Source organism: Neophocaena asiaeorientalis, unplaced genomic scaffold, assembly GCF_003031525.2.
Source record: "Neophocaena asiaeorientalis asiaeorientalis breed wild unplaced genomic scaffold, Neophocaena_asiaeorientalis_V1.1 scaffold282, whole genome shotgun sequence".
Classification (NCBI taxonomy): domain Eukaryota; kingdom Metazoa; phylum Chordata; class Mammalia; order Artiodactyla; family Phocoenidae; genus Neophocaena; species Neophocaena asiaeorientalis.
This window is the reverse complement of record NW_020172595.1, coordinates 211,752-238,127: the sequence shown is the minus strand read 5'-3', so window position 1 is coordinate 238,127 and position 26,376 is coordinate 211,752. Positions and strand designations below refer to the sequence as shown.

At 55.6% G+C, this 26,376-nt stretch overlaps 5 protein-coding genes across 11 annotated transcripts in view; 3 read left to right on the top strand and 2 right to left on the bottom strand.

Moving 5' to 3' along the window:
• Positions 1-185: 185 nt before the first annotated feature.
• On the top strand, positions 186-6,314 carry CFB (complement factor B). Its single transcript, XM_024738503.1, has 18 exons — positions 186-384; positions 482-715; positions 1,144-1,329; positions 1,467-1,640; positions 1,861-1,962; positions 2,074-2,210; positions 2,515-2,653; positions 2,983-3,114; positions 3,395-3,496; positions 3,587-3,724; positions 4,231-4,328; positions 4,465-4,582; positions 4,804-4,957; positions 5,066-5,142; positions 5,337-5,449; positions 5,550-5,682; positions 5,763-5,812; positions 6,114-6,314. The coding sequence occupies exons 1-18, from the start codon at positions 321-323 to the stop codon at positions 6,258-6,260; spliced, it is 2,298 nt and encodes a 765-aa protein (XP_024594271.1). The 5' UTR covers positions 186-320; the 3' UTR covers positions 6,261-6,314.
• Positions 6,315-6,316: 2 nt separating this feature from the next.
• Positions 6,317-12,408, bottom strand: NELFE (negative elongation factor complex member E). Of its 2 annotated transcripts, XM_024738507.1 has the most exons (11): positions 12,212-12,408; positions 11,693-11,775; positions 10,253-10,322; positions 10,006-10,151; positions 9,462-9,536; positions 9,297-9,334; positions 8,780-9,111; positions 8,513-8,657; positions 8,299-8,353; positions 7,948-8,050; positions 6,317-6,629 (listed from the first exon to the last, which is right to left on the bottom strand). In XM_024738507.1, the coding sequence occupies exons 2-11, from the start codon at positions 11,765-11,767 to the stop codon at positions 6,532-6,534; spliced, it is 1,137 nt and encodes a 378-aa protein (XP_024594275.1). In that variant the 5' UTR covers positions 11,768-11,775; positions 12,212-12,408; the 3' UTR covers positions 6,317-6,531. The 2 variants fall into 2 exon arrangements, with proteins under 2 accessions (XP_024594275.1, XP_024594276.1); XM_024738508.1 differs by lacking the exon at positions 12,212-12,408 and having other exon boundaries at positions 11,693-12,140.
• A 1-nt stretch (position 12,409) lies between these two features.
• SKIC2 (SKI2 subunit of superkiller complex) lies at positions 12,410-22,408 on the top strand. The gene is made up of 28 exons (XM_024738502.1): positions 12,410-12,512; positions 12,590-12,693; positions 13,523-13,632; positions 13,732-13,849; positions 13,941-14,055; positions 14,160-14,234; positions 14,531-14,584; positions 14,689-14,882; positions 15,050-15,178; positions 15,397-15,542; positions 15,887-16,033; positions 16,165-16,249; positions 16,430-16,536; positions 16,872-17,018; positions 17,093-17,189; positions 17,373-17,585; positions 17,669-17,779; positions 18,886-19,116; positions 19,469-19,606; positions 19,757-19,894; positions 20,034-20,138; positions 20,477-20,624; positions 20,720-20,846; positions 20,967-21,177; positions 21,328-21,438; positions 21,515-21,733; positions 21,918-22,058; positions 22,154-22,408. The coding sequence occupies exons 1-28, from the start codon at positions 12,491-12,493 to the stop codon at positions 22,352-22,354; spliced, it is 3,744 nt and encodes a 1,247-aa protein (XP_024594270.1). The 5' UTR covers positions 12,410-12,490; the 3' UTR covers positions 22,355-22,408.
• A 42-nt stretch (positions 22,409-22,450) lies between these two features.
• DXO (decapping exoribonuclease) lies at positions 22,451-24,806 on the bottom strand. Of its 2 annotated transcripts, none has more exons than XM_024738506.1 (7): positions 24,569-24,806; positions 23,959-24,360; positions 23,560-23,795; positions 23,253-23,472; positions 22,994-23,129; positions 22,748-22,842; positions 22,451-22,662 (listed from the first exon to the last, which is right to left on the bottom strand). In XM_024738506.1, exons 2-7 carry the CDS (start codon positions 24,312-24,314, stop codon positions 22,512-22,514), a joined length of 1,194 nt encoding a protein of 397 aa, XP_024594274.1. In that variant the 5' UTR covers positions 24,315-24,360; positions 24,569-24,806; the 3' UTR covers positions 22,451-22,511. The 2 variants fall into 2 exon arrangements, 1 of the variants encoding a protein (XP_024594274.1); XR_003002372.1 differs by having other exon boundaries at positions 22,524-22,662; positions 22,748-22,871.
• Positions 24,807-24,982: 176 nt separating this feature from the next.
• Positions 24,983-26,376, top strand: part of WHR1 (winged helix repair factor 1) — a 7,129-nt gene continuing 5,735 nt past the window's right edge. For 2 of the 5 annotated variants that reach the window (XM_024738673.1, XM_024738672.1), the window contains exons 1-2: positions 24,989-25,201; positions 25,359-25,495. In XM_024738673.1, coding sequence (XP_024594441.1) covers positions 25,102-25,201; positions 25,359-25,495 — 237 coding nt within the window. In that variant the 5' untranslated portion in view covers positions 24,989-25,101. Of the gene's footprint in view, positions 25,202-25,358; positions 25,688-26,376 lie in introns of all 5 variants that reach the window. The other 3 variants (XR_003002388.1, XM_024738670.1, XM_024738671.1) reach the window with 3 other exon arrangements.

Genomic DNA, 26,376 nt, shown 5'->3' with positions numbered 1-26,376 from the left:
GAGGAGGTGCTGACAGGCAGAGTCCTGGACCTTGGGCAGCAAAAGGTGGGGTTTTGCAGTTTCCGTATCCTTGATTGGCAGTGGGGCCCTCCCACTCGGACATTCCGGAAAGTGACATGGGTAGGGTGGGTGGAGCGGGCAGCAGGTGGGAGAACACAGATTGCGTAAAAGGCTGGAGGCTGTGAGGGGCAGGGGAAGGGCGTGTGACCAGGCTCAGGTCTGGAGTTTCAGCTTGGCCATCGAGCCAAGCAGACACGCAGCAGGAGCCAGGAGAGGCCACCCTGCCACCAGCCCCAGTTTCTCTCCTGTCTTCCGTCACCATGGGGAGCAAACGCAGCCCCCAACTCTGCCTGGTACCCTTGATCTTGGGCCTCTTGTCTGGAGGTAAGTGAGGTCACAGCCCCCCTCCCCCCCACCCCTGCTGCCCCCAGGATCCGTCCTTGGCCTTATGAGGCTGGGCTTCACCAGCCTTTCTCTTTAGGTGTGAGCATGACGCCATTGCCTGAGGCTGGGCCCCAGAGCCCCTGCTCTCTGGAGGGAGTAGAGATCAAAGGTGGCTCCTTCCGGCTTCTCAAGGCGGGCCAGTCACTGGAGTACTTGTGTCCTTCTGGCTTCTACCCATACCCTGTGCAGATTCGTACCTGCAGATCCACGGGATCCTGGAGTACCCTGCAGACCCAAGACAAAAAGATTGTCAAGAGGGCCGAATGCAAAGGTTGGAGGGCAGTGAGGATGGACCTGGGCCAGCGGAGGGACAGAGCAGTTGGTGGCCTAGGTCCAGACCTGGATAAGATTAGACTTGTGTGGAGACCAGGCAGGCTGACAAGTTGGGCTGAGCAAGGGTAGGAGCTGAGCAAGGGCTGGAGGTGGGATGGAGGGAGAATGAAGGGGAGCTAATCTTTACTAAGCGTTTACCCCGTGTCAGGCAGCCCTGGCAGTTCAAAGAACACTCAGAAATGGGGAGGGGGGAGTGGGAGGATTCCCCATGGGTTGAGGTACCCTCCAGGGGTCAAGGGTAGCAGCTGATCCTGTAGGACCGAGAAGGCGCTGTTTCTCAGTGATAGGGTCCCTGAGACTAGGAGGGATATCCTAAAGGGCAGTCCTTCCATCTCAGTAACGTCTACTTGTTCTCCTCCCCCAAAGCAATTCGCTGTCCCAGACCACAGGACTTTGAGAATGGGGAGTACTGGCCCCGGGCCCCCTACTACAATTTGAGTGACGAGATTTCTTTCCACTGCTATGATGGTTACAATCTCCGGGGCTCTGCCAATCGCACCTGCCAAGTGACGGGTCGGTGGGACGGGGAAACGGCCATCTGCGATGATGGAGGTGAGAAGCATCCCCCTTTCCCACGACACTACCTTCTTCCCGACCACCCTCAGCCTGAGGAACTGGCACCGTAGCTCTTGTGCTCTAACCTTGCCTTCAGGCTTTGGCCCTTACCTCCATGTCTCATGCTTCTGCAGCGGGGTACTGCCTGAACCCGGGCATCCCCATTGGCACAAGGAAGGTGGGCAGCCAGTACCGCCTTGAAGACAGTGTCACCTACTACTGCAGCCGGGGGCTCACCCTACGTGGCTCCCAGCAGCGAACATGTCAGGAAGGTGGCTCTTGGAGTGGAACGGAGCCTTCTTGCCAAGGTGACCCTTGATCCGTACCCTCACGTCAGATCCTGCTCTCCCATCCTCACATTCCCACACCAGAGCACTGCCTTCTCCCCCTACTGCAACCCAGCTCCTTGCTCACTTCTAAACCTCCCCAAAGAACTTCTGAGCCCTTCCCACCCTGGAAACCCACCATCTCTCGTCACTATGTTCCTGACCCTCCCAGACATTTGACCTGCTTTCTGACTTCTCCCAGACTCCTTTATGTACGATACCCCTGCAGAGGTGGCCGAAGCCTTCCTGTCTTCCCTGACAGAGACCATAGAAGGAGTTGATGCTGAGGATGGGCACAGCCCAGGTTTGAAGATAGAGAGGGGAGGCAGGGCAGGGAATTGGGGGTGGGAGGAGGATGGAGAAGGGGCAGGAGAACCATGCCTCCTGGAGCCCGAGTCTCTCTGTTGGCACCCAGGGGAACAACAGAAGAGGAAGATTATCCTGGACCCCTCGGGCTCCATGAACATCTACCTGGTGCTGGATGGATCAGACAGCATTGGGTCCGACAACTTCACAGTGGCCAAGACTTGTCTCAGAAACTTCATTGAGAAGGTGGGGCCCCCTCCCCCTGAATGTGGGGACCCTGAATGGACCTCACTGCCCTGCCAGGACTAGCTCCCTGATGCCCCCAGCCCCTCTGAGCCACAGGATCCCAGAAAATCTCCAGGTCCTATTCTGTCTTCCTTTCCTTTTACTTGAAGCAGTTTCTTGATCTTTAACCCAGACTCCTCCATGAACCCCAGGGTGATGAGTCTCTTACTATGTCCTTCACTGTCTGTCCCAGTAAAGCTGCTGAATTCTCCCAGCCATATATTCTACTTTCAATGCCATGACCCCTTGCTCCCCTCACCCACAGGTGGCAAGTTATGGGGTGAAGCCAAAATATGGTCTAGTGACATATGCCACAGACCCCAAAGTTTTGATCAGAGTGTCTGATCCAAAGAGCAGCGATGCAGACTGGGTCACAGAGCAGCTCAACCAAATCAACTACAAAGGTCAGAAGTCAGGGAAGGGAATGGTGGGAGGTTCGCTCCCACCATTGGGGTCAGAGAGGTCCGAAGTTTCAGGAGTGTTGTGGGGAGGGCAGTGAGACAAGGAGGACTACTTTTTAATCCATGGATGGGCAGCAGGGTCATTGGAAAATGGGGGTTTTGGTGGGAACCCTTTGGAACTGAGATGGTCACTTCATTGTCAAAGGGAAGTCACTGGGGTGACAATTAACTCAAAAAGTTGACAGAGGGGGATCTCAGTTGCTGCTAGGCCTCTGGGGTCAAGGATGGCTCGGAAGTCCAGGTGGAGGTGATGATTTCTTCCCTTTCCACAGACCACAAGTTGAGGGCAGGCACTAACACCAAGAAGGCTCTCCTGGAAGTATACAACATGATGAGCAGGGAAGTGAACAAACTCCCTGAAGCCTGGAACCGCACCCGCCACGTCATCCTCCTCGTGACTGATGGTCAGAGGGACTGTTCCCCTGCCTCTGACTCCCCACCCTCTCCAACCAGCGTGTGGCCCTGAAGTCCACGTGCAGCGCTGGGCTCACGGTTGGGGGCCTGAATGCTGCCCCTTCCTGTGAACCTTTATGAGGAGGGACCCTTCTCGCCACCATCTCTCACGTCCATCTCCTCCCCAACCTGCTCACTCTGCCGTATATGTCACTCCTTCTGGCCAGTTTATCTTCCTTGACCCTCTTCCTTCCTTGTCTCCCACCTTCATGGTCCTGGTCTCTCCTGCAGGCTTGCACAACATGGGTGGGGATCCAGTCTCTGTCATTCACGATATCCGGGACTTGCTGGACATTGGTAGAAATCGCAAAAAGCCCAGGGAGGATTATCTGGGTGAGTTTTATTGCCTAGGACTCAGCACCCCACTATCTTAGCTCCTGCCCCCCAGGGCCTGGACCCTCACTCTCCCTTTTTCTCTCCCAGACATCTATGTGTTTGGGGTTGGGCCTCTGGTGAACCAAGACAGCATCAATGCTTTGGCTTCCAAGAAGGATAAGGAGCAACACGTGTTCAAACTCAAGGACACAGATAACCTGGAGGATGTTTTCATACAAATGCTTGGTAGGAAGATATCAGAAGGGGATAAGGAGATGGTCAGGAAAGTCAGCTCTCCCCAGACCCCTCAAGGTCACTCATTCTTCCACCCCTCCTGAAGCCCTGGCAGTCTGCAAGTCCTTTCTCATTCCTCCTTCTCTACCTCCGTGTCACTATTCTTGCTTCCTGGTACTGCCCACTCCCTGATCTTAGAATCAGAGTTCTGAATGATGCAGAGATCTTTCCTAAGTCCCTCGTTTTACAGATGTGGAAACTGGGGCCAAGAGAGGTCAAGGAACAAGTTAGCAAGAGCTGGGCCTGAAAACATCCAGCTCTCTGATCTTTGTTCCCCGTTCTTTTCACGATACCACAGTGGTTCCCTGCCCTCAATGTAAGGAAACAAGTGCCCCTGCCTTCCCTTTCCTCCTATGGGCATCTGGTCCCCATAGACATGTAGGCGTCCCTCCCCGAAAGGCTGCTGCCATTTGGAAATGAAGTGTCCCGCCTTTCAGTACAATCTCCTTTCTTGCCAGATGAAACCCGGACCCTGGGTCTTTGCGGCATGGTTTGGGAGCACAAGAAAGGTACTGACTATCACAAGCAACCATGGCAGGCCAAGATCTCAGTCACTGTGAGTGCAGTGTCCTGGTGGCGGGGACTTATGAGGGGGGAGGTCAGGGTGAAACGAAGGTCGGGGGAAGGGCAAAGTGTTCGCAGATGGCGTTGTCTGTGAAAGCCGAGCTTTCCCTCTGCCGCTCTCTTCCCAGCGTCCTTTGAAGGGACACGAGAGCTGTATGGGTGCTGTGGTGTCCGAGTACTTTGTGCTGACAGCCGCACACTGTTTCACTGTGGATGACGAGAAACACTCAATCAAGGTCAGCATGGGTAAGGATGCAACCAATCAATCCTGAGCTTCAGCCACGCCCTCTGCGCAGAACCTCCCACTCTCTTCAAGAGGCCACACTCCACCTGACCTCAACGCAGCCCCTTCCCTTGCACGCTGGACCACTTAGGGATGAGGAAGACTTGAGTTAGGGATGACATGTGGGCAGAAGACTGCCTACAGAGAAGTGGGTGGTCTAGAGGTACCCACTCTCCTACTTCAGGAGGGAAGAAGCAGGAGTGGGAGATAGAAGAAGTCCTATTTCATCCAAACTACGACCTCAATGCGAAAAAAGCAAAAGGTATTCCTGAATTTTATGACTATGACGTGGCCCTCATCAAGCTCAAGAAGAAGCTCAAGTATGATGAGACCATCAGGTGAGCCATCTGGATTCCCAAAGAGAAAAGGCTGCGAAAGGCAGGGCTGGAAGACTGGGGCAGGTCCAGGGTTCACCATCCCCGAATTTCCCCGTCTCTCCTCAACAGGCCCATTTGTCTCCCCTGCACTGAGGGATCAAATCAAGCTTTGAGGCTTCCACAGTCAACCACGTGCCAGCAACAGAGTAAGACAGTATCAGGGAGAGTAGGGTGAGGTTCTGAGAGACAAGGGAGGCATGAGAGGGAGCTGCAGGAAGGGCAGGTGATGCCCAGCCATCTCTAGCTCACAGGAAGGGGCGGAGGAACATTTGCTGAGTGACAAAGGACAAGGACAATGGGGGAAGGGAGAGTGCTGAAATGACCCAGTCTATTTGTCCAGTGCAAGAGCTGCTCCCAGCAAAGGATATCAAAGCTCTGTTTGTGTCCGAGCTGTCTAAGGATGGTAAGAAGACACTAACTCGGAAGGAGGTCTACATCAAGAATGGGGAAAAGGTGAGGAATGTGGGATCCTGAGGTCCTTTAAGCCCCGATTCTTCCTAAGCAAGCTTTGTTCATCACTCCTCTCCTGCGTGCATCCCCACCTCACCTACAGAAAACTGGCTGTGAGAGGGATGCTCTACGTGCCATAGGCTATGACAAAGTCAAGGACGTCTCTGAAGTAGTCACCCCCAGGTTCCTCTGCACCGGCGGGGTGGCTCCCTATGCTGACCCCAACACTTGCAAAGGTGAGAGAAGGCTCTTTGGTTGTGATCTAAGTTCCTGAGGCCCAAGAGTCTTTTCCCCTACAGCTTCTCCCTCCCTGTAGGTGATTCTGGTGGTCCCCTGTTTATTCACAAGAAGAGTCGCTTCATTCAAGTGAGTTTCCCCTTTCCTCTCTGTGGGGAGATGCCAAGTAGTCAGCATGGCCCCCAAAGCAGGAAAGCTCACTGCACGTGGCTGGAAAGGGGAGGGTGGAGCCTGCCTCACCTTTGGACTCTTCCTTGAACTGGCCAACTTAGGGGTGTGTGTCTGATCTGTGTGCCAGGGGATAGGACTGAGCTGGGCCCCTAGTCTAACCCTCCCAGGTCAGCTCAGATGCAGCTGGGAGTAGCTGCGCTCCCTGGAATTAGGAAGGAATTCTACCAAATGGTTCCTGGGACGCCCTCGCCCTCTTCAGGTTGGTGTGATCAGCTGGGGCGTTGTGGACGTCTGCAAGGGGCAGCAACAGGTACCTGCTTACGCCCGAGACTTTCACATCAACCTCTACCAAGTGCTGCCCTGGCTCAAGGAAAAACTCCGAGATGAGGATCTGGGTTTTCTATAAGGGGTTTCCTGTTGGAAACGGGCATGAGATCAAATTAAAACAACTACGACAACACCTGTGTTCAAGATCCTTTTGGGGTAAAGGAGTGGGGAGCGTGCACTGACCATGTTGTTACAACTGAGATCAAATCTAACAGCCGTTTTTAAAGGCTCAACCCCAATCCCAAGTGCTGAAAGACCAGAGGCTGAGGGAGATGTGTGAGCTTCCACCTCAGTGTTTTACTGAGACCAGCGCTGGGGCAGATGAGGCACACGGAATCCAGTTCCACTCCCTAGAAGCCGTCCACAAGGTTTTCCTTATAGACGTCATCACTGTAGACAATCTGTGTCCTCTTGTCCCGGTGGCAACCCTTAGGGCTATTCTGCACAGCTAGGGAGGGAGGAGAGTATTCATTAAGGTCTGAAGGAGGGCACTGATGAGACCTGAGGCCCAGAGTTTGACCACCTCAACTCTAGCCTCTGGCCCTTGGATGCCCAGTTTCCATGCTGCCCTCTGGTGGCCGGGATGGCCTTTCTATTAATACCTTTAGCCCCCTTAGACCAGTGGCTACCAACCCGTGGCCCCAGCAAAAAAGAGTGTACACTGTTATCATGGCACATGCAAATACCGTAATGAGTGTTTTGTTCTTAGAAAAACGCCAAATGTTATCGTTGAGACGTGTGAATGTTAGCCCACAACTTTCAGTCAGTACACCAAAAATTTAAAAATCTCTATAGTCCTTTGTTGACGCGCTGGTCCTTTTGCTTCCTGCTTGTACAGAGGGCCACTCTTGCTCTGAACTCCCTTGTGCCCACTCCTTTACGTGAAAATCTATTTCAGGTAAAACGGGTTACTCACTCCATCAGGAGAACTCATTCTGGGTGTAGCTTTGGCCCTCGAGCCGTCCCTTCCCCTTCCTCTTTCCTCCCTACCCCCAGTGTGTCCCCTCTCTTCACCCCACCTCCAAGGATTCCATCCTTGCCACTCTGGGGCTAGAGTGAACCCCCCATACAAGCCCCCATTCTCTGGGAGCTTTGTATCTTGACTCTGCTGATCACTTCCTCTTTCTCAAAGCTTGTATCCTTTGGCTGCAATGACCCAAGCCCCTCAGGTGCTGCTGCAGGCCCCATGACCTCTCCTTCTGTCTCCTTTGCAGCACCCTCAACTTCAGCCTAACAAGCCAGGATGGCTGGGGACGTGTGGGGCATGAGGAACACAGCCCAGCTTCCCACCACATCCCCTGACTATTCCTCAAGCGCAGGCCCGGTTCACTTGCTCTTGAAATTCAGTCTCCCCTGCCAACGCTATGGTTCTGCAGCTACCCCGTGATACAGATGACTCTAGTCTACATTTTCATGCCTCACCTCACACCTGAGTTCCATATCCCTAATTTCAAAGGCTTATTTTATAACACCAACTATACTGCAACTCAAAATGAATAAGGCCGCATGAGATGCTCACCTTCTTCACCAACCTCAGTCACTTCCACTTTTTCCCCGTTCCGGTCAGTGCCTTGGAAATTGTTTTCAATACTTTTCTCTCCTTCTACTTCTAACTGACAGAAGGCCTGACGATTCTCCTTCCCATCCCCACAGCTGCCACACAAATCCAGACCTCTATCACCTCTACAGAACCCAGGGACATGCTGGGGAACAAAAAGGGGTGAGCTGTAGGGAACAGAATGAGAGAGGAAGAATCCCATTCTTACCCAGGGAGCCCCAGACAGACTTGCCAGTGGCAGCGTCCAGCATGGGCTGTTTTCGGGCAATGCTGACTTTGAGCTGTACGGACTCCACTTGGGTCCCGTTGAGCTGGGGCAGAAGAGGGGAGGGGGCAGAGGATGGGGGGAAACATTATAGACAAACCAAAGGAGAATTTCCAGGAGTTACCATCCTAGGAACAGACTAAGTAGGGACTTGAGAATGCAAGGTTTCCTGCGTAAACAGGGAGAGACCGTCTCTGTCAAGAGGAAATGACTTCCTCCTGGCTCCCAGTATTTTAGAAAGAAAATATAAGGATGGCAGGAGGGATGGGAAGAACAGATCTGGGAAGTCCCAACCTCAGCAACGGCCTGATCTGCTGACTCCATCTTTTCATAGGTGACGAAGGCACAGCTGGGATGAGAAAACACAGGGTCAGTAGAGGGCCTATGGGCTCCTCGGGACCCAATCAAACCCAGTGTTACAGGCTGTGGAGACAGGCTAGCTTCCTCCCTCAGGTCTCATACCCCAGGTCCTCCAAGGACTACCATCCTGCCCCACTGTCATCCTTACTTTCTGGGTGGGTCCATGGAGAGGTCAATGATGTTTCCAAAGGGAGAGAAGGCCCCACGGAGGAGGGTGGGCGTCATGTCTTCTCCATACACATAGAGAGTGTTCCCCTTCCGAGGGGCCCGGCGTTCAGGAAACGAGTCCGACCCTACAGGACAGAAATCAGTAACGAGACATAGTCTAGCTCACCCTCCACTTTAAGAGTCCACTTTAGTAGGACCCACCTAAACCTTATCTGAAGTCACTTTCCCACCAGCCAAGATCACTCACTGCGGAAAGGGCCCTCTCGGTCCCGGTCCCGGTCCCGGTCTCGGTCCCGGTCCCGGTCTCGATCGCGGTCCCGGTCCCGGTCTCGATCGCGGTCTCTGTCTCGCTCCCGTTCCCGCTCTCGGTCTCGATCCCGTTCCCGGTCTCGGTCCCGGTTCCGCTCGCGGCTGCGGTCCCGGCTGCGGCTTCGGGGAGGGGAGCCTGAGGAGTGGGCACTACCACGTTCTTCATAGCCCCAGTCGAAGCTTCGAGCGGGGGCATCACCAGCCCCCGGGCGCTCCGCCTCTTCTCCATCTGGTCCCAGTTCCCGAAGCCGATCGCTGGAAGACACAAAGCTGGGGAGAGGTAGACAGGGAGGATCAAAGGGGGCCTCTACCTCACCTTCCCAGAGCCTGGGGAGACTCAGCAATCCCTCTGTAGCCCCAGCTCCACCCACTCCAGTCCCAAACCTCCTAAGGACCCAGGCAATCCCCCCGGCCCCGCCGCCCGCCAGTGGGACCCAGTCCTATCTTTCTCTAACCTCTCATACAGAGATTTCCTCTGTGGACGTCTAGACGACTGAAAAGGAAACCAAGGACGGTTAAGATGAGTCCCAGCTGCTGCCATGTGGTCCCAAATATGTGGGTCGCTCGTTTTTCTCAGTCCCCCAGAAGCCGCTCAGAGACAGACAACTGGAAACCATTACCTCCTGCAGCTCATCATCGGCAGATATGCTCCTCTGGAACGGCTGGAAAGTGGGGACTGGCCCCTTCTCAGGGTCCTGGGAAGATGGCAGAGACCCACCTCAGTGGGGAGCAGGAGGCTGCCTAACCACGGGGCAGAAGGAGGTCCTCTTCTCTCACCCTCTTCTCGGCTCCCCTGGCCTATCTTTTCTTTTCTTTTCTTTCCTTTTACATAAAAGATTTAATACACACTTAAAGCAGTTAGTTTACTTAAAAATGTCTTAAACCTGATGACATTCTCGGCCTGCTCAACTCCTCTGAGCAACACAATCCAGGAGCTCTACTACAGGACGGATTAGAGTCACACGATGCGTAAAATGGAGGAGAATCTAGGCGTCATCCAGGTTCTTCACTTTACAGATAAGAAACCTGAAGCTCAGGATGGTATAGCAACTTGCCCATGATTAAACTGGCGTTACTTTCCCCCTAAACTTACCTCCATTCCAACTTGGAAGGATGCCCTCTGAAGTTAAGGAGTCCCTGAACAATCTTTGTGCCTGTGCTCACCTTTAACTTCCCCTCTAGGGTCCGGGAACGTTTGAAGCCCGAGTTCTTGGTCTCAGCCTTGATGGCACTGATGGCTCCTGACTTCACCAGCTGCTTCGCCTGCTCTGTTGCTGTGGCTGTGTCCACCACAGGCTGCTCTGACAGTGCTGGAGTGGCGAGGGAAAGAGGCATTATGTTGGCCAGGCTGTGACACAGGTCAGCCTGTGCTGCTCACTTCCAGTCTATCCCCGCTTCCCCTGTCACTCACAGCGTTTGACGCCGCCTTGGCTGGCTGTGCTGCTGCTGCTTTGCTTCTTCAGAGCCAGCAATGCCTTTTTCTGGGAACAAGAGTGAGAAGAGAGGAGTTGGTGAGGGCCAGTCCCTGGCCAGGTCCTCTCCCAAGGCCCCTGGGCGCATCACTCCGGGGACACCTTGCTGAGAGAAAACAATGCAAATGGTGCCCCTGGAGTGGTACATTGAGGCTGCCCTGCCTCTTACATAGTCCCCCAGATCATCTACAAAGCCAGCCATACCTAATCTATTCAAACCATGGCCTCCAGAGGCTTTCCACAGTCTCATGTTTTTCAAGTTGAAAACAAGGCATTCAATCATAGACCAGAGCCCCCGGATATAAGCTGCAATTAAATATAAGCCTCCGTGCCTTCTTAGGGACTTCATCCATCCACCCCTACATGTTTAATAAGAACACACAATTGCTCTGAAACAGGGATACGCAAAAGTATGAGACACAGATCCTCCCCTCAAGAAGCTTACAGTCTGAGAAATTAGATGACGACTAGGTTGAATTTTCAAGACTGATCATAAGTGCAGATTGTAGCTGAGAGCAAGTAAGATTTTTCTGATGCCAAATGGTTATTAAACTGGGTCCTGGATACAATCTGCATAACACAGACTGAGAGAAAAGGGCATTTTAGACAAAGAAAACAGGGTGGCAAAGATGCAGAGATAAGAAAGCTTTGGGAATGCATGTTTTGGGATCAAGGAATAGTTCTACAGAAAGGGATGCCTGATTAAGGCTTTGTTTTATAGACAATGTGAAACCACTGGGTTTTGAGAAAAAGAAAGGCGGTGTTTTGTGTTTTCAATGCACCATTTTAACAGGAGTGAAAAAGTCTGTCCAAAAAAAGAAACTTGTTGAGAGACCATTACGACAGGCTAGGTGAGCATCAGCAAAGACCTGATCTAGGGAATACACAGGAAAAAGTAAACAGAAGCAATTACTTCAAGGGAAGAATCAAGACAACTCGGCAAATGTTTGGCTATGCAAATTGAGCAGAAGACAGAGATAAGACTTTCATTCCAAACACATGGGATAAGTAAATGTAGTCAGCCCTATTTGGAAGACCAAGTTTAGGACAGACAAGATGATAGCTTCAATTTTGGATATGTGAAAGTTATCAGTAAAACACTAAATGGAACTGGAAAAACCAAGCCTGGGATCGCCGGCTCTTAGGTGGTACTAAAAGCCATGGAAAAGGAAGAAAACTCCATGGCAGACTGCATAGAAAAGAGAGAAAAGAAAGTACACACTTGAGAAAGTCCATTGCTGAAACTACACTGAGAGGTGGTATGTCTCCAGGTATGAGCTAGCTGAATCCCCACCCCCCCCAGCCCCGCACACTCACCCCAGGTGTTCTCAGTGTAGAGTCTTTGAAAGTTTGGGTCATACCCGCACACACTCCCTCACCTTTTTCTTGAGTTTGTTGAATTTCTTCTGCAGAGCCTCCTCTTCCTCGCTCAGTCCGGGGGGTATCACCAACATGGTGGCTCCTGGTTCAGGGGCAGGGCCCAAGACATCTTTCTCCACTGTCACCGCCCAGGGTTCACACGCCGTGCACACTGACCCCAGCCCCACCCCTCCAGGCCTACCTACTCCTGTCTTCTGCCTCTCCCTACCCCTTGCTTAAACCAGGCTGCCGTCCAAACCCCCGCTCGTCGGGATCAACCAGCATTCCCTTCTCACTTCAGGAATCACGGATACCAGCGCCTAGGGGCACCATGTGGCCCAGGAAGGGAGAAACACCCCCTCCGTCGCCAAGACGATGGTACCAGACCCCCCTACCTCGCTGGGGTTAGTATGGCAATCGCGGGGTCCGAAAAGCAGAGGAGGCAGTGGAACCCGCGCAGCGCTTTCAGAGCAACCAAAGGGGCAAGAAGACAGAAGGAGCTCGGAAAAAAGGGACGAAGGCTGAGGAAAAGGCCTTACCTGAGGGGGCGGCAACCGAAGTCCCACGGTCTCGGGCGGCGCCCAAGCGGGCAGCGGATCGCGGGCTCGGAGCGATGACGTAGCGAAGGGCGGAGAACGCGGTAACCAAGGCGGCCCACGGCGCACACACTTCCGCCCGGCATCCCACCAGTTTGGGCCCGCCCCTCGGTAGCGCTCATCCCCGCCCCCGGAGGGGTTGTGCCGGAAGTCGCTTCTACTTCCGCCGTTTCGGCTCCTCCCTACACTTCCGGGCTGCCAGGTAGCGGCCGAGGCTCCAGGATGATGGAGACGGAGCGAATCGGTGAGGGGCAGTGGGTGGAAAGGAGGAGTAGACAGGGAATGACCCTTGACCCCTGACCTGTGACCTTTCCCCCGTAGTGCTACCTCCCCCAGATCCTCTGGACCTGCCCCTTCGGGCCGTAGAGCTGGGATGCACAGGGCGTTGGGAGCTGCTGAATGTGCCTGGGGCTCCAGAGAGCACCGTGAGTGACTTTTGATTGACCCTAACCTTGACCCTCATTGAACTTAGAACCTCCTTCATCCTCATCACAGTAGGATCTAACTTGACCTGGCTCTTCTGTCTCTGGACGCCTGTCGTCCGGGCCTAGACTGGTGCTGGACAGACTCCCAACCCAGTGGACCTGCTGTGGGTCAGAGCCCATAGGGGGACAGAGCTGGAAGCCCTGGGGATACCTTAACTCTGAGAACTGCTCTTTCAAATGTGTCTTTTCTCCTTGGAGTCTTTTTCTCTCTCCAGGGCACTTGTTGGTGGCTGAGATGCTAGCCTTTGAGCACCTGGCTCTTCATCCTTAGGTCTGGGACCCCTTTTCCTAAAACTAGTGATTCTGAAATGTCAGTGTGCCTCATGATTAGTAGGGGGCTTTTTTCATTTATTTTTTTATTTTATAATGTTGGGTTAGTTTCTGCTGTACCACGAAGTGAATCAGCTATATGTATACGTATAACCCCTCCCTCTTGGACCTCTTTCCCATCTCCCCCCATTACGCTCATCTAGGTCATCACAGAGCACCGAGCTGAGTGGGGGAGCTTTTTTAAAATACAAATTCTTAGGTCCATAGGTCCTGAAATCCAAAATCTGTATTTTTAACCAGCACCCCAGGTAATTCGGTTGCAAGCCGTTTGTCCTGTAAAGCAGAACCACCTTTGGAAAATAGTCCTTCAGCCTGATTGTCCTAGTCTCTCTGGGACATCTCCCATTTCTGATCTAAGTATGAATCCTATCACCTTCTCTTTGCTCTGTGTCTTACTCTCTTCTCTTACCTTATGCGTCTCATCTTGCCCTTGTTCCAGCTTCCCCACGGCCTCCCTCCCTGTGCCCCAGATCTGCAGCAAGAAGCAGAGCAGTTGTTTCTGTCATCTCCCGCCTGGCTGCCTCTGCACGGTGTGGAACACTCAGCCCGGTGAGGGGTCTAGAGGGGCCTGGACTAGGGAGGTGGGTCCCTGAAGAAAGCTGGGACACAGGAGAAAGAAGACCTGAAAATTACTTTCCTTCTGTCCAGAAAATGGCAGAGGAAGATGGATCCTTGGTCTCTCCTGGCCACACTGGGGGCCCCAGTCCCCTCCGACCTACAGGCCCAAAGACACCCAACCACAGGCCAGATACTAGGCTACAAGGAGGTAAGAGGTCACGGGCCACGAGAAGCAGGGTTGGGAAAAGGGGAGTCAGAGGCAAGCTCAGCCTCACTGGCGCTCTGATCTCTTGCGTCAGGTCCTGCTAGAGAATACAAACCTGTCGGCCACGACCTCCTTGTCTCTTCGCCGGCCACCCGGGCCCATCTCCCAGTCCCTGTGGGGGAATCCAACACAGTACCCATTCTGGCCAGGTGACGCTTGTGGAAATGGGATGGTAGGGAAGGAAGCCCTTAGTCTCCACCCCTCCTGTGTCACTCCCACCCCATGAATCCCTGTTTGTTCAACCTCTCCCCAGGGGGAATGGATGAGCCCACCATAACAGATCTGAGCACTCGAGAGGAGGCTGAGGAGGAGATAGACTTTGAGAAAGGTGAGGTGGTGCCGGGATGGACCCTTGGGAGGTAGGGCTCTGAGTCTGGGCCCTGAGGAAGAGGGGCCCGGGCCTGTCACTGGGTCCTTGCTAGCTCTTCCATTTCCCTGAGTAAATTAGGAAAAGGTACCCCTTCCATAACAACCTTTACTGTCATCTTTTGGAAAATTGTCACGATAAATACCCGCAACTGCGACGTCTGTGCTGTGAAGGATGTCCTTTAGGTTAATGTACCACGTGACTTATACGGCAGTGTGCAGGAGCCCAGATTCTCTCTCTCTGTCCCTGTCCTCCAGATCTTCTTACTGTCCCACCTGGCTTCAAGAAAGGTGTGGACTTTGCACCAGAGGGTGAGTTTTAGTTTTGAGATGGGGGCGTGTAGGGGAAGTGGTGCCCTTCTTCTTCAGAGCAGGGGTGGACATGACCAGGCCTCCGTTTTCGCCTTGCTCCTCAGATCACCCGGCTCCAGCTCCCGGCCTGCTCAGCCTCAGCCGTCTGCTGGAGCCCCTGGATTTGGGTGGGGGCGATGAGGATGAGAGTGGTGAGGCAGTGGGACAGCCAGGCGTTCCCAGACGGGACACTGTTTCAGCCTCTCCCTGCAGTGCTCCCCTGGCCCGAGCAAGCAGCTTGGAGAACCTAGTGTTGCAGGTTGGTGGTTCTGGGCGGTTGAGGCAGGAAAGAAGGGTCTTGTCACAGACAGGGTGGGCTGGCCTGGTTGGGTCCAAGGAGAAGACTGGAGCATCTTTTGGGAGGAGTGGTAACAGAGAGGTTTCTGACTGTATCTTTATTGACCCTACACCCCTTTCCCCTTCCAGGAAGCGTCCACAGCTGTAGCTCCCCCAGAGCCTCCCAAGCCCCCCCCTCAGGAGCAGTGGGCCATTCCTGTGGATGTCACCTCCCCTGTCGATGATTTCTACCGACTCATTCCCCAGCCAGCCTTCCGGGTAGTGTGGCCCAGTCCTCACGTGCTCCCCCACCTCCTCCCAGCCCACTCCCTGTCTCCTCTCCCCACCAGAGGCCAGATGCCTTCAGGCCAGCTTGGACCTCAGTCCCAGACTGGCCTCACTCTGGCCTTCTCCCCGCTGCCCTGAATGTCCTGTGAGCTGGAGGCAGGAAGACCCCTCTCCCTTCTCCAGCCCCCATCTATTTCTCTCTCCCACAGTGGGCGTTTGAGCCAGACGTGTTTCAGAAACAGGCCATCCTACACTTGGAACGGCATGACTCGGTCTTTGTTGCGGCTCACACGTCCGCAGGGAAGACGGTTGTGGCTGAATACGCCATTGCCCTTGCCCAGAAACACATGACGCGGTACAGTCCCGTCCCCAGCTTCCCCTTCACCAGCCCTGTTCTCTCCTGCAACCTAAGTCTCATCTCTTCTCCACCTCCCTACTTCCTCCTTTAGATGAGAGTTTTGGGGGAGAAACTTGAGGCAGGGGTCCAGGGGGAAATGAGAAAGTGTGGGGAGTTTAGTTAGTTTCGGAAGGGATTGGGGGACAGAATTTTTCCCGGGTAATTCCATGAAGGGGAACGTGAGGGAAGTTAGGGTGAAGGGGGGCGCCTGAGCTCTGTGGCAGGCTTCTGGGAAGGCTCGGGGTGGGAGAGGAGGTGACCTCAGCGTGGAGGGACCGGCTAACTTCATGCTCTTCTCCCAGCACCATCTATACTTCGCCCATCAAGGCTCTGAGCAACCAGAAGTTCCGGGACTTCCGAAACACATTTGGGGATGTGGGACTTCTCACCGGGGACGTGCAGCTGCACCCAGAGGCCTCTTGCCTCATTATGACAACAGAGATCCTTCGGTGAGAGATGGGCACTCAACACGGGTGGGTTTTTGGTCAGGAAGGTGAGGCTGCTCTGGAGAGCATGTTGGCTGAGTTGAGGGTAGAGACAGGAGCCACTGGGAAGTCAGCCTTGGGTCTCTTTCTTCCAGCTCCATGCTATACAGTGGCTCGGATGTCATCCGAGACCTGGAGTGGGTCATCTTTGATGAGGTTCACTACATCAACGATGCTGAGGTAGGGGGACGGGGTCCCCATATCCTGGCAGTCCCCTCCTGTGGGGCTGGTTCAGCAGCTCCTCTATTCCACACACCCTGCGAACCTCACTGCCTCCTCTGCTCCGACACGGAACCCTGTGCCCCTTCCTAGGGGCAGAAGGGCAGCCCCCTCTGAGCTGTCTTCCATCCCTGTGCGCAGCGCGGAGTCGTGTGGGAGGAGGTGCTCATCATGCTTCCTGACCACGTCTCCATCATCCTTCTGAGTGCTACTGTCCCCAACGCGCTTGAATTTGCTGACTGGATTGGGTGAGACTTGTGTCCTGGGGTGCTTGGGTGAAGGGGGCTGTAGCGTGCCTCAGTCGGGGCCGGGGGCATAGACTATCACAGCAGGGGGAGTGGTCAGGCCTTGGGGGTGGGGATGAGAAAGGGGTGCAGCCGGGGAACATGTCCAGCTTGGGAGGCTGAGGGATCCCACCTGGGTCCAGATAGCTTCGCAAGTTGAGAGACAGGATGACGGGGACGGCCTTCCAGTCTGGCTCCCAGAAAAGACCAGGTGAAGCCAGAGTGCGGGAAGATGGTGGGGATGTGGGTTCCTCCCCACACTCCCACCCCTGATCTTCTGTCTTCTCCTCCTCACTCAGGAGGCTGAAGCGTCGCCAGATCTATGTGATCAGCACTGTTGCTCGCCCAGTCCCCCTGGAGCATTATCTCTTCACGGGGAACAGCCCCAAGACCCAGGGGGAGCTCTTCCTGTTGCTGGACTCCCGAGGCACCTTCCACACAAAGGGGTAAGCCTGAGTTGGGAAGAGTCAGGGCTGGGCTTAGCTGGGTGTGACTGATCGCTGCCCCTCCCCTGCCCCAGGTACTACGCGGCTGTGGAGGCCAGGAAGGAGCGGATGAGCAAACACGCCCAGACCTTTGGGGCCAAGCAGCCCACGCATCAGGGGGGGCCTGCACAGGTGAGAACTGGCAGGCTTTGTACCCACCACCGCCTGTTTCTCCCGTGTCCTTCTCCCCTCATCCCTAGGTGTTTGGAGTTGAGCTCTGAGCACTGCCTGATCTGACTCGGCTTCAGTTCCCGCCACTTCGGCCCCCACTGGTTCAGGGACTCAGTCTCCACTCCCTTCTCCCCACTTCCCCAGGACCGTGGCGTGTACCTGTCCCTCCTGGCCTCCCTCCGCACCCGTGCACAGCTGCCCGTGGTGGTGTTCACCTTCTCCCGTGGCCGCTGTGATGAGCAGGCCTCGGGCCTCTCCTCCCTTGACCTCACCACGAGTTCAGAGAAGAGTGAGATTCACCTCTTCCTGCAGCGCTGCCTCGCTCGCCTCCGAGGCTCTGACCGCCAGCTGCCCCAGGTATGGAGGGGGGAACCCAGAGACTGGTGGGGATTGGGTGTTCCATGACCCCATCCCTGATCTTGGGCCTCGGCCCCCAACAGGTTCTGCACATGTCTGAACTCCTGCACCGCGGCCTGGGTGTGCACCACAGCGGCATCCTGCCCATCCTCAAGGAGATCGTGGAGATGCTTTTCAGCCGTGGCCTGGTCAAGGTGCACATGCTGGTGGGAGAGGGACTCCCCAAGGCATTCGTTGCCCCCTTAGGGGAGGGGAAAGCTTTTAGGCAGGACAGTGCAGTGGTTAAGAACTTGGGCTCTGGATCCAGGCTGCCTGGGTGTGAATCCCAGCTCCACCACTTACTCACTGTGTGACCCTGGGCAAATTACTTAAAGCTCCCTGAACTGTAGATTTCACATTTTAAGATGGAGGTGTATGAGGTATGAACACGCAGTATTCAGAAGAGAAACCCCCAAAGCTAGCAAACTTACGAAGGCCATTAGTCATCAGAAGAATGCAAATTGAAATACTCACGAGCTAGGGCTTTACAGTTATTAGACTGGTAAAATATAGGAAAGGGCTAATGCCAAGTGTTGCCCAAGACGTAGGAGACTGCAGGATTACAGGAACCCTTGTACAGGTGTGGCCAGTCTGAAGTGCATCCTGGCACTCTGGAGGCAAAACTAAGTATATACATACTCTTTGTCCCTGAATTCCCCTCCTGAGTGTAAATCACAATGAAATTCTCAACCCTGGTCATTGAGGGAACACGCCTGTTCTTCCTTTGTTGGCTGTACTCTTGTGGCAGGGTGTTGGTGGTACCCCTTCACTGGGAGAGCCGGTAGGTAGGTGTACAGCACGCACCCCACAAAGTGTTCTGCAGCAGTTGGAAGCAGTGGATTAGATATACCACAGGAACGTGGATGGATGTTGAAAACACTACATGGAAGAAAAGAAGAAAACAGAAGATGTGTAATCGCCTTTACGGCAAATTGTAAATTATACACAAAATAAGACACGTTTTATAAAACACATTCACGCAAAAAGGTACGCGTTAAATACAGCGGGATGATTGATATTGGGGGGATGGGAGTGGGATATAGGGGTAAAAGGAAAGGAATAGGTAGCTAAATAAATACAACAAAGAAAACGACAGTACATACTGTAGATTTGCCTTGAGAGTTAAATGAGGTCCTGTGAGTGAACCGTCTGGGACTGTGCCCCGTGCCTTCTTAGCCTTGGCTACGAAGTGAGGTGGGCTTGGCCAGGGCTGGGCCACAGCTGCGTGTAGCCCCGTTGCTGATCCCCTCCCCTGTCCCAGGTCTTGTTTGCCACGGAGACCTTCGCCATGGGTGTAAATATGCCAGCCCGGACAGTGGTGTTTGACTCCACGCGTAAGCACGATGGCTCCACCTTCCGGGACCTGCTCCCTGGGGAGTATGTGCAGATGGCAGGCCGGGCGGGCCGGAGGGGCCTGGACCCCACAGGCACCGTCATCCTGCTCTGCAAGGGCCGCGTGCCCGAGATGGCGGACCTGCACCGCATGACGATGGTGAGCCGGGGCAGCGTGAGGCCGGCTCTGGGCACCTGCTAGATTCCGCCAACCCTCTTCCCTTCTCCCCTCTTTCTGCTTTCCTTTTGCCTGGGAGGAGCCAGGGTAGGAGTGAGCAGATCCAAGGATGAGATTGGATCTCCTCTCCTCTAGTCTTTTTTCACTGTGAATATGGAGCTAGGTGGGACCTTGGAGAGTCTATCTATTTAGTCTCACTCCCTTGTTTTGCAGAGGTGAGCGAGCAGTTTGTCTAGGGCCCTGTGGTTGCGGAGCTGGGACTAGAGCTGCTGGGAGTAGAGCAGCTGAGCAGCAGGTCTCCCCTCGCCTCACTGGCTTCTTTGGCCTGGCCCAGGGGAAGCCGTCCCAGCTGCAGTCCCAGTTCCGCCTCACGTACACCATGATCCTCAACCTGCTGCGGGTGGACGCCCTCCGGGTGGAGGACATGATGAAGAGGAGCTTCTCTGAGTTTCCATCCCGCAAGGACAGTAAGGTGAGGAGGTGGGCGTGACCAGGCTGCCGTGAAGGATGTGGACGAGGGAAGCCAGGCCTGGACGAGATGGGCATCCAGAGGCCAGTGGGCGAAAGTGGAGGGTTCTGGGCCTGGAGACTCTTGCTGCACACCCACACTGGCTTCTCCCAGGCCCATGAACAGACTCTGGCTGAGCTGACCAAGCGGCTGGGGGCCTTGGAGGAGCCTGATGTGACTGGCCAACTCGCTGACCTGCCTGAGTATTACAGCTACGGGGAGGAACTGACAGAGACCCGGAGCCTGATCCAGGTACGTGCGTGTGAGTGTTGGGGGCAGGCGTGGCAGACAGGGAGGAAGAGACTGTGACACTTTGGGTACTCCTGAACTTAGTCCTAGTGTCTCTGTGACACTTCCTCCCTTATCCCCTCTTCACGTCCCTGCCCTTCAGCGACGCATCATAGAGTCTGTGAATGGGCTGAAATCTCTCTCAGCGGGAAGGGTGGTGATTGTGAAGAGTCAGAAGCATCACAACGCCCTGGGTGTGATCCTTCAGGTGAGGGCAATGGGAATTTGAAGCCCAGAGGCAGGGATGGGGCCGAGCCCTATCTCATCTTCCCCACTTGGCGAGGGGCCGGTTGTATTCACCAGTGCTCTCGTTTTTGACTCGAGCCCTCCTTTCCATCCCATCCCCACCACTTCATGCTCACCTCCTTGTCCTTCCCCCAAGCTCTGCCCCCAGAGTCTGCTCTGATCACTTGACTTGGTTACCAGTCCATACTGGCAGGCTCTGCATGGCTGCACCCCAGTCCCTGCCTGAGGTTGGTGATCTGGTCTCTACCTTTGACGTCCACTCCTCACACTGCCCTGTCCTGGCCTCCCCGCCTCCCATAGGTCTCCTCGAGCTCCACCAGCAGAGTATTCACGACTCTGGTCTTGTGTGATAAGCCCACATCTGAGGACCCGCAGGAGAGGGGGCCAGCCTCCCCCAGTGTGCCCTACCCAGATGACCTCGTGGGATTCAAGCTGTTCCTGCCTGAAGGTGAGAGTGGGACAGACGGCCGAGTTCCTGACAGCAGCAGAGTTGGGATGCCTGGGCCCACGGCAAGGTCTGACTCTGCTCTCCCCTTTTCACAGGGCCCTGTGGCCACACTGTGGCCAAGCTCCAGCCGGGAGATGTGGCTGCCATCACCACCAAGGTGCTCCGGCTGAATGGGGAGAAGATCTTGGAGGACTTCAGCAAGAGGCAGCAACCAAAATTCAAGTCAGAGATGCTGGGGCGGGGACCACGTGATGGGGGGTGGGGAGGTGTGGCTGGGCAGGCTCCCGCAGCCTGAGGAAGAGGAGCCTGCGCCCCAGGTCCCAAGACCTGCTCCTTTCTCAGGAAGGAGCCTCCCTCTGCGGCCGCGACAACTGCTGTCCAGGAACTACTACGTCTGGCTCAGGCCCACCCAGCAGGACCCCCTACCCTTGACCCTGTCAATGACCTGCAGCTCAAGGATGTGTCGGTGGTAGAGGCGGGGCTCCGGGTCCGGAAGCTGGAGGAGCTGATCCGGGGGGCTCAGTGTGTACACAGTCCCCGTTTCCCTGCCCAGGTAGGTTCCTGGATGCCAGCTTCCAAGCTGGGAGGGGGACTTTTCCTCTCATTCCCTGTAGACTGGCCACCCCCATCGCAGCCCTTGTCCTCAGTGCACCCCTGCTGAGGGCGAGGAGGCTAACATGCTCCTGCCGGTGGTCCCCTGTAGTACCTGAAGCTGCGGGGGCGGATGCAGATACAGGAGGAGATGGAGCGGCTGCGCTTCCTGCTGTCGGATCAGTCGCTTCTGCTGCTCCCTGAGTACCACCAGCGAGTAGAGGTGGGAGGGCAGAGATGGGGCTGGGGGGCTAGTGAGGAGGAGGTCTGCAGGCTCCCAACACCCACCATCCTTCCAGGTGCTCCGAACCCTGGGGTACGTAGATGAAGTGGGCACCGTGAAGCTGGCAGGGCGGGTGGCTTGTGCCATGAGCAGCCATGAGCTGCTCCTCACTGAACTCATGTTTGACAACGCGCTGAGTGCCCTTCGGCCCGAGGAGATCGCGGCCCTGCTCTCCGGCCTGGTCTGCCAGAGCCCCGGGGACCCTAGTGATCAGCTCCCAAGCACCCTTAAACAGGTAGGGGACGCCCACCTCCGTCCCACCCTCGGCCGTGGCACTTCCAGTCCCCGACCCCATGTATTCCCCACGTGCCCCATCCAGCCCTGCAAGTGCCCCTAAGAGCTGGAACTGTTTCTTCCTTGATCTGGGTCTCCTTCCTGGAGTAGGAAGGCAGGGCTGAACCTCTCCTCCCCACCTGCAGGGGGTGGAACGTGTCCGGGCTGTGGCCAAGCGGATCGGTGAGGTGCAGGTGGCCTGTGGCTTGAACCAGACAGTGGAGGAATTTGTGGGAGAGCTGAATTTTGGCCTGGTCGAGGTTGTGTACGAGTGGGCCCGGGGCATGGTGAGTAGCTGGGGTTTGGGGCTTTGTGGACTCCTGACTGGGGAGAGGCTGCCCAGGCCCTACCGTATTCAGTCCCCACCCTACTTCCCCCACAGCCCTTCTCTGAGTTGGCAGGGCTCTCGGGGACCCCCGAGGGCCTGGTGGTCCGCTGCATCCAACGCCTGGCCGAGATGTGTCGTTCGCTTCGGGGGGCGGCCCGCCTGGTGGGCGAGCCTGTGCTAGGTGCCAAGATGGAGACGGCAGCCACCCTGCTACGGAGGGACATCGTCTTTGCAGCCAGCCTCTACACCCAGTGAATGCCGCCTGTGTAATAACGTAACAATAAAACAGCAAACCCCCTGTGTGAACCTGAGGTGTGGGACAGGGATGACAGCTCAAAAGACAGCAGGGAGAACCACCTAGAAATACGCCTTTATCTGTGCACACAGAAACAGGACCAGCCCCTGCGAAGCATCAGTCCTTGGGGGAGGGTGTCTCGGGGGGTGACAGGAGGTCCTGGGTCATGGCTTCCACGTACCATGTAGGCAGGAAGGCATGGGGTGCATCTCGATGTTCAGACACTGTGACTGGGCTGCCAGGCTCCCAGGAGAAGAGGTAGACGAGCCTGCGGGGCAGATGGAGTCCCGAGTTGAGGGCTGGAGGCTGAGCTTCTGGGACCCAGAGGGGAGGGACAGAGCTGAATGCCTCACCTGGGGTCATCCTGGACAACTGTGTTCTGGGCAAAGCTAAGGAAGGCAGCACAGAAGTTCATGCACACGGAGGGATTCCAGCCATCACGGTCATTCTGGAGAAAGCCCAGGAGGATGCAGAAGACTGGCAGTGAGGGCGAGGGTGGGAGAAGGGGAAGGTGGACTACAGATCCCTGGACACTGGACCTGTGGTCTTGGCACAGTGCGGGGGGGATACAGGTGGGAGCTGTGACACCATTGCCTTACCCTGACGTATTCAAACATCTCCATGGTACGAAAGGTCTTGAGGGAACAGACAAAACCCTCTGGGTTACGGAAGCCAGCAACAACATTTGGGACCCCCGGGAGGAATGACTGAGCCCACCATTTCAGGAGCTTCCGTCTGTCAGGAAAGGCAAGGGGTCAGTGGGACCCCTCCACCACCCTCCAGCCTCCTACTCTTCCCCCAAGTCCCCTTCCCAGCTGTCAATCCTAGGCTCTCAACCTGCCCGCCCCCATCCTGAACCTGTAGAAGCTCTTCCGTTGGCCAGGGCTGTGCATCTCCTTGGAGGTCTTGAGCTCCACATAGCAGGTGGGGGGCTGTGTGGTTGGGGCCTGGGGGTCTATGCAGTCTACCTCCCCGGAGAAGAGCAGAGGATGGTTTCCCAGGCGGCTGCGTAGCACAGAGCAGAAGGCCACGTTGGTGTTGACCTCCCCAGAGGGATCTGTGGAGCCTCCAGGTTTGTCTGCACAAGAAGAGAAACAGGAGCAGGGCTGGGGTCTCAGTCTCTGGGGAAGGGGGAGTGGGCCACAGAGCTGGGGGCAGTTCTCACCTGCACACATGTACTGCTCGAACTTGTACCCCATGTACATAAGCTCCTGGAGGACGGGTGGCCGGGTAAGCCTCTGAACCCGAGCAGCCGGCGTCTCCACCTCACTCAAGTACAGTGTCCCCTGGAACCGGGAGGCCGCCAGCTGCCAGCCTTCCTGCCGCTCATATGGTGTCGTCAGCAACTTTGTCAGGTGCCCCCGCCATGTCACTATGGCCCCTGCCAGCCAGCCTGGACCCCTGAGAGGGAGGAGTTAAGGGCTGAAGGTCTGACACAAGCATTGGCGCACGCGGCTCCCCCAAAGAATAGCATAAGGGTTGACCCCACTCCCGCTTTGGCTCTCCCAGTTTTAGAGGGTAGGTGTAGGTCTCGAGAGCTACTTGTGTGCTATGATTTGCTCACCCCTCTAGCCGGCCTCGGTGCTCCAGGACCCAGCATAGCAGGTGGTCCAGCCTCTCTTGGACCTCTTCATCCCGGGGCCTGTATCGATCAGGGTATCCGTCTCTGAGGTCAAAGTTGGGGCTTTGACCATTAGTGGGAGGTGGGCAGTAGTACCGCAAGGCTCGAGCATCTCCATGGTACTGGCGTTGTGCATCCAGAGAAAAGCAGCCCAGTTCAGAAGGGCGCCGGTAGAAAGGAAACGGTCCAACGTAGAGGGCAGGGTCTGTGGGCAGTGAGGATGCTGGGAGGAGGAGCTTGTTCCAAGGCTCGGCTTCCTCTATCTTTCCGGCTCCTCTCTTAGTCCCTCTGGACTCCATGAGGTCCTGAGAGACGACGGGGAAGTTCCCTTTTTAAAGAGAAGGGCTGGAGAAGAGAGACTTCTAGTCAGGACTAAGCGAGCCTCCAGATGGCCAGGCTCTGGTTTTGAAACATGCAGGCCCCATGTCCTCAAACAGAACCATGGCCAGGTGCACATCACACCTTTTCCCTTGACCTATACCCCCACCCCCAGTTCCTCCAAACGCAGTGAGGTTAGGAAGGATGTCTGGGCTCAGATCAAGTCTCTGGTTACCTCAAATCCCGCCAACCTCGACTTCCACCTTCACAGAGCTATGACGTCACGGCAGGTACGTCACATGTCGAAGAGGGACGCAAAGGTGGTCCGACCCCCGACCCCCGCTCTCGATGACGCAATCACTCAGCGACAGTGGCGGCCTAACCCTTCTGGGGTGGGGGTGGGGGCCAGTGCGCTTTACACCAGGAGGGAGATCACAGCGTGGCCACCTGTGCCCCTCCGCACCTCCCAGGCCTCCCCGGACGTGTGGCTCTCGGAGGAAGCCAATCAGCAGCGGACGTGGGGCCTCAGCCAATGAGGGTGGCGCTTGTATCTGTATTGGCACCGCCCCTCCCAGCAAGGGCCAAAGGGATGACAAGTTGACGCCCCTTTCGTCACTACGTCGGCTTACTAAGACCGGGCTGACTGGTCTCTAAGTGGGGGACGCCCGGGGAGCCCGTGCGTCACTGCTCTGCGCCGGATGACTATTTTCGTGTTCTCTTCCTTCAGTGTCTATCTACCTTTTCCCCGCATCCACAGGATCCCGGGATATGAACCGGAAGAGGCATCGCCTGGTCCCGGAGGCCTTCGGACAGAAGAGGCGGCGGGAAGGAGGGGATGTAGAGGCAGATCCTTTGCGGGGAGAGTCAGGTAACTATGGCAACCCCGGGGCGAGGCTAAAGACCCCCAGGTGGGAGCGGCTTCGCCTCTGGTAACCCTGTATGTTGGGACAACAGCACCCCCAGGGTCGTACCCCCGCTTCTCCCCGCCCCCGTTCACGTCTCAGTGACCCGGTCTCTCCTCCCAGGGTCTGCGCGCGCGGCAGTTGCGGAGCTACTGCGGCTGTTCCCGCGAGTCCTGTTTGAGGATGCGCTACCGCCCATCGCGCTGAGGAGCCAGGTGTACAGCCTAGTGCCCGACCGGACGGTGGCTGACCGGCAGCTGGTGAGGGGCGTCAGAGCGACCGACCGAAGGCGCTTCCGTGCCTTGCGGGCACTTACGAGGTTCTCCCCATCACTCACTCGGTCCACCAGCTATTCTGCCATTCAGCAAGCGTTGGGTCTTTCTGGGCCAGGTATTGCGCCAGGCACTGCGGTGCCAAGGAGAATGCTACAGAGAGCATGCCAAATCATGAAGGTGAAAGAGCGAAGCTTTTGGGGAAACTGAGTCACCGTGCGTGGTTCGAGCCTACAGCGCTAGGAATGCAGGCAGACGTCAGATTAGGACAGGCCTTGTACGTCAGTATTTCCATCTTCCACTGAAGGCGGTGAGCTGGTAGAGAATGTTCAACAGGAGAGAGAACGGTGTTTTGCACGGACTGGAAGCAGTGAGGTGAGGTAGGGAGATCAATTAGGAAGATACTGCAGCTGAGAACAGGTGAAGGCCTAAATTAGGGCAGTGTATAGGGAGGGAGAGGATGGGTGAGGAATGTGGAGAGTGGGAAGAGGGAGGAATCCAGAATAACTTTCGGATTTTCTGGATGACTGAGTAGTTGGTGGAGTGAATAGAGTAGGAGAACATTGAATTGTTGGGGGCAGATGCTGTGTTTGATTTTGCACAAGTTGAGTTGGAGGTGCTTGTGGGGCATCCAAAGGCAACTGGGCAGTAGACAGTTGGGTGAGGGTTTGGAGAATTCTGGGCCACTCCTACAGAACTGGAAGTCGTCGAGATGTGAGTAGTTGTTCAGTCTGTGGATGTGGGTGAGACTGATAGGAAGAGGGAGGAGAGGAGCAGTTTTTAACCTTTTCACAAACTTTAGAAGACAATGAAAGCTATGGCTCTCTCCAGAAAAATGCATATATATATATATATATATATATATATAT

What these genes read in the sequence shown, in the direction of transcription:
- CFB (XM_024738503.1), top strand. Translation starts at nt 321, where the DNA reads ATGGGGAGCAAACGCAGCCCCCAACTCTGCCTGGTACCCTTGATCTTG. An exon ending in AACGGAGCCTTCTTGCCAAG is followed by an intron (nt 1,641 to 1,860) that starts GTGACCCTTGAT and finishes GACTTCTCCCAG; the next exon opens with ACTCCTTTATGTACGATACC. An exon ending in ACATCAAGAATGGGGAAAAG is followed by an intron (nt 5,450 to 5,549) that starts GTGAGGAATGTG and finishes CCTCACCTACAG; the next exon opens with AAAACTGGCTGTGAGAGGGA.
- NELFE (XM_024738507.1), bottom strand. Translation starts at nt 11,767, where the DNA reads ATGTTGGTGATACCCCCCGGACTGAGCGAGGAAGAGGAGGCTCTGCAG. An exon ending in CCGAGAGGGCCCTTTCCGCA is followed by an intron (nt 8,658 to 8,779) that starts GTGAGTGATCTT and finishes TCTGTCCTGTAG; the next exon opens with GGTCGGACTCGTTTCCTGAA. An exon ending in TCCATGGACCCACCCAGAAA is followed by an intron (nt 8,354 to 8,512) that starts GTAAGGATGACA and finishes TTCTCATCCCAG; the next exon opens with CTGTGCCTTCGTCACCTATG.
- SKIC2 (XM_024738502.1), top strand. Translation starts at nt 12,491, where the DNA reads ATGATGGAGACGGAGCGAATCG. An exon ending in GAATTTGCTGACTGGATTGG is followed by an intron (nt 16,537 to 16,871) that starts GTGAGACTTGTG and finishes CTCCTCACTCAG; the next exon opens with GAGGCTGAAGCGTCGCCAGA. An exon ending in TCCCAAGCACCCTTAAACAG is followed by an intron (nt 21,734 to 21,917) that starts GTAGGGGACGCC and finishes CCCCACCTGCAG; the next exon opens with GGGGTGGAACGTGTCCGGGC.
- DXO (XM_024738506.1), bottom strand. Translation starts at nt 24,314, where the DNA reads ATGGAGTCCAGAGGGACTAAGAGAGGAGCCGGAAAGATAGAGGAAGCC. An exon ending in CAACGGAAGAGCTTCTACAG is followed by an intron (nt 23,130 to 23,252) that starts GTTCAGGATGGG and finishes CTTTCCTGACAG; the next exon opens with ACGGAAGCTCCTGAAATGGT. An exon ending in AGATGTTTGAATACGTCAGG is followed by an intron (nt 22,843 to 22,993) that starts GTAAGGCAATGG and finishes GGCTTTCTCCAG; the next exon opens with AATGACCGTGATGGCTGGAA.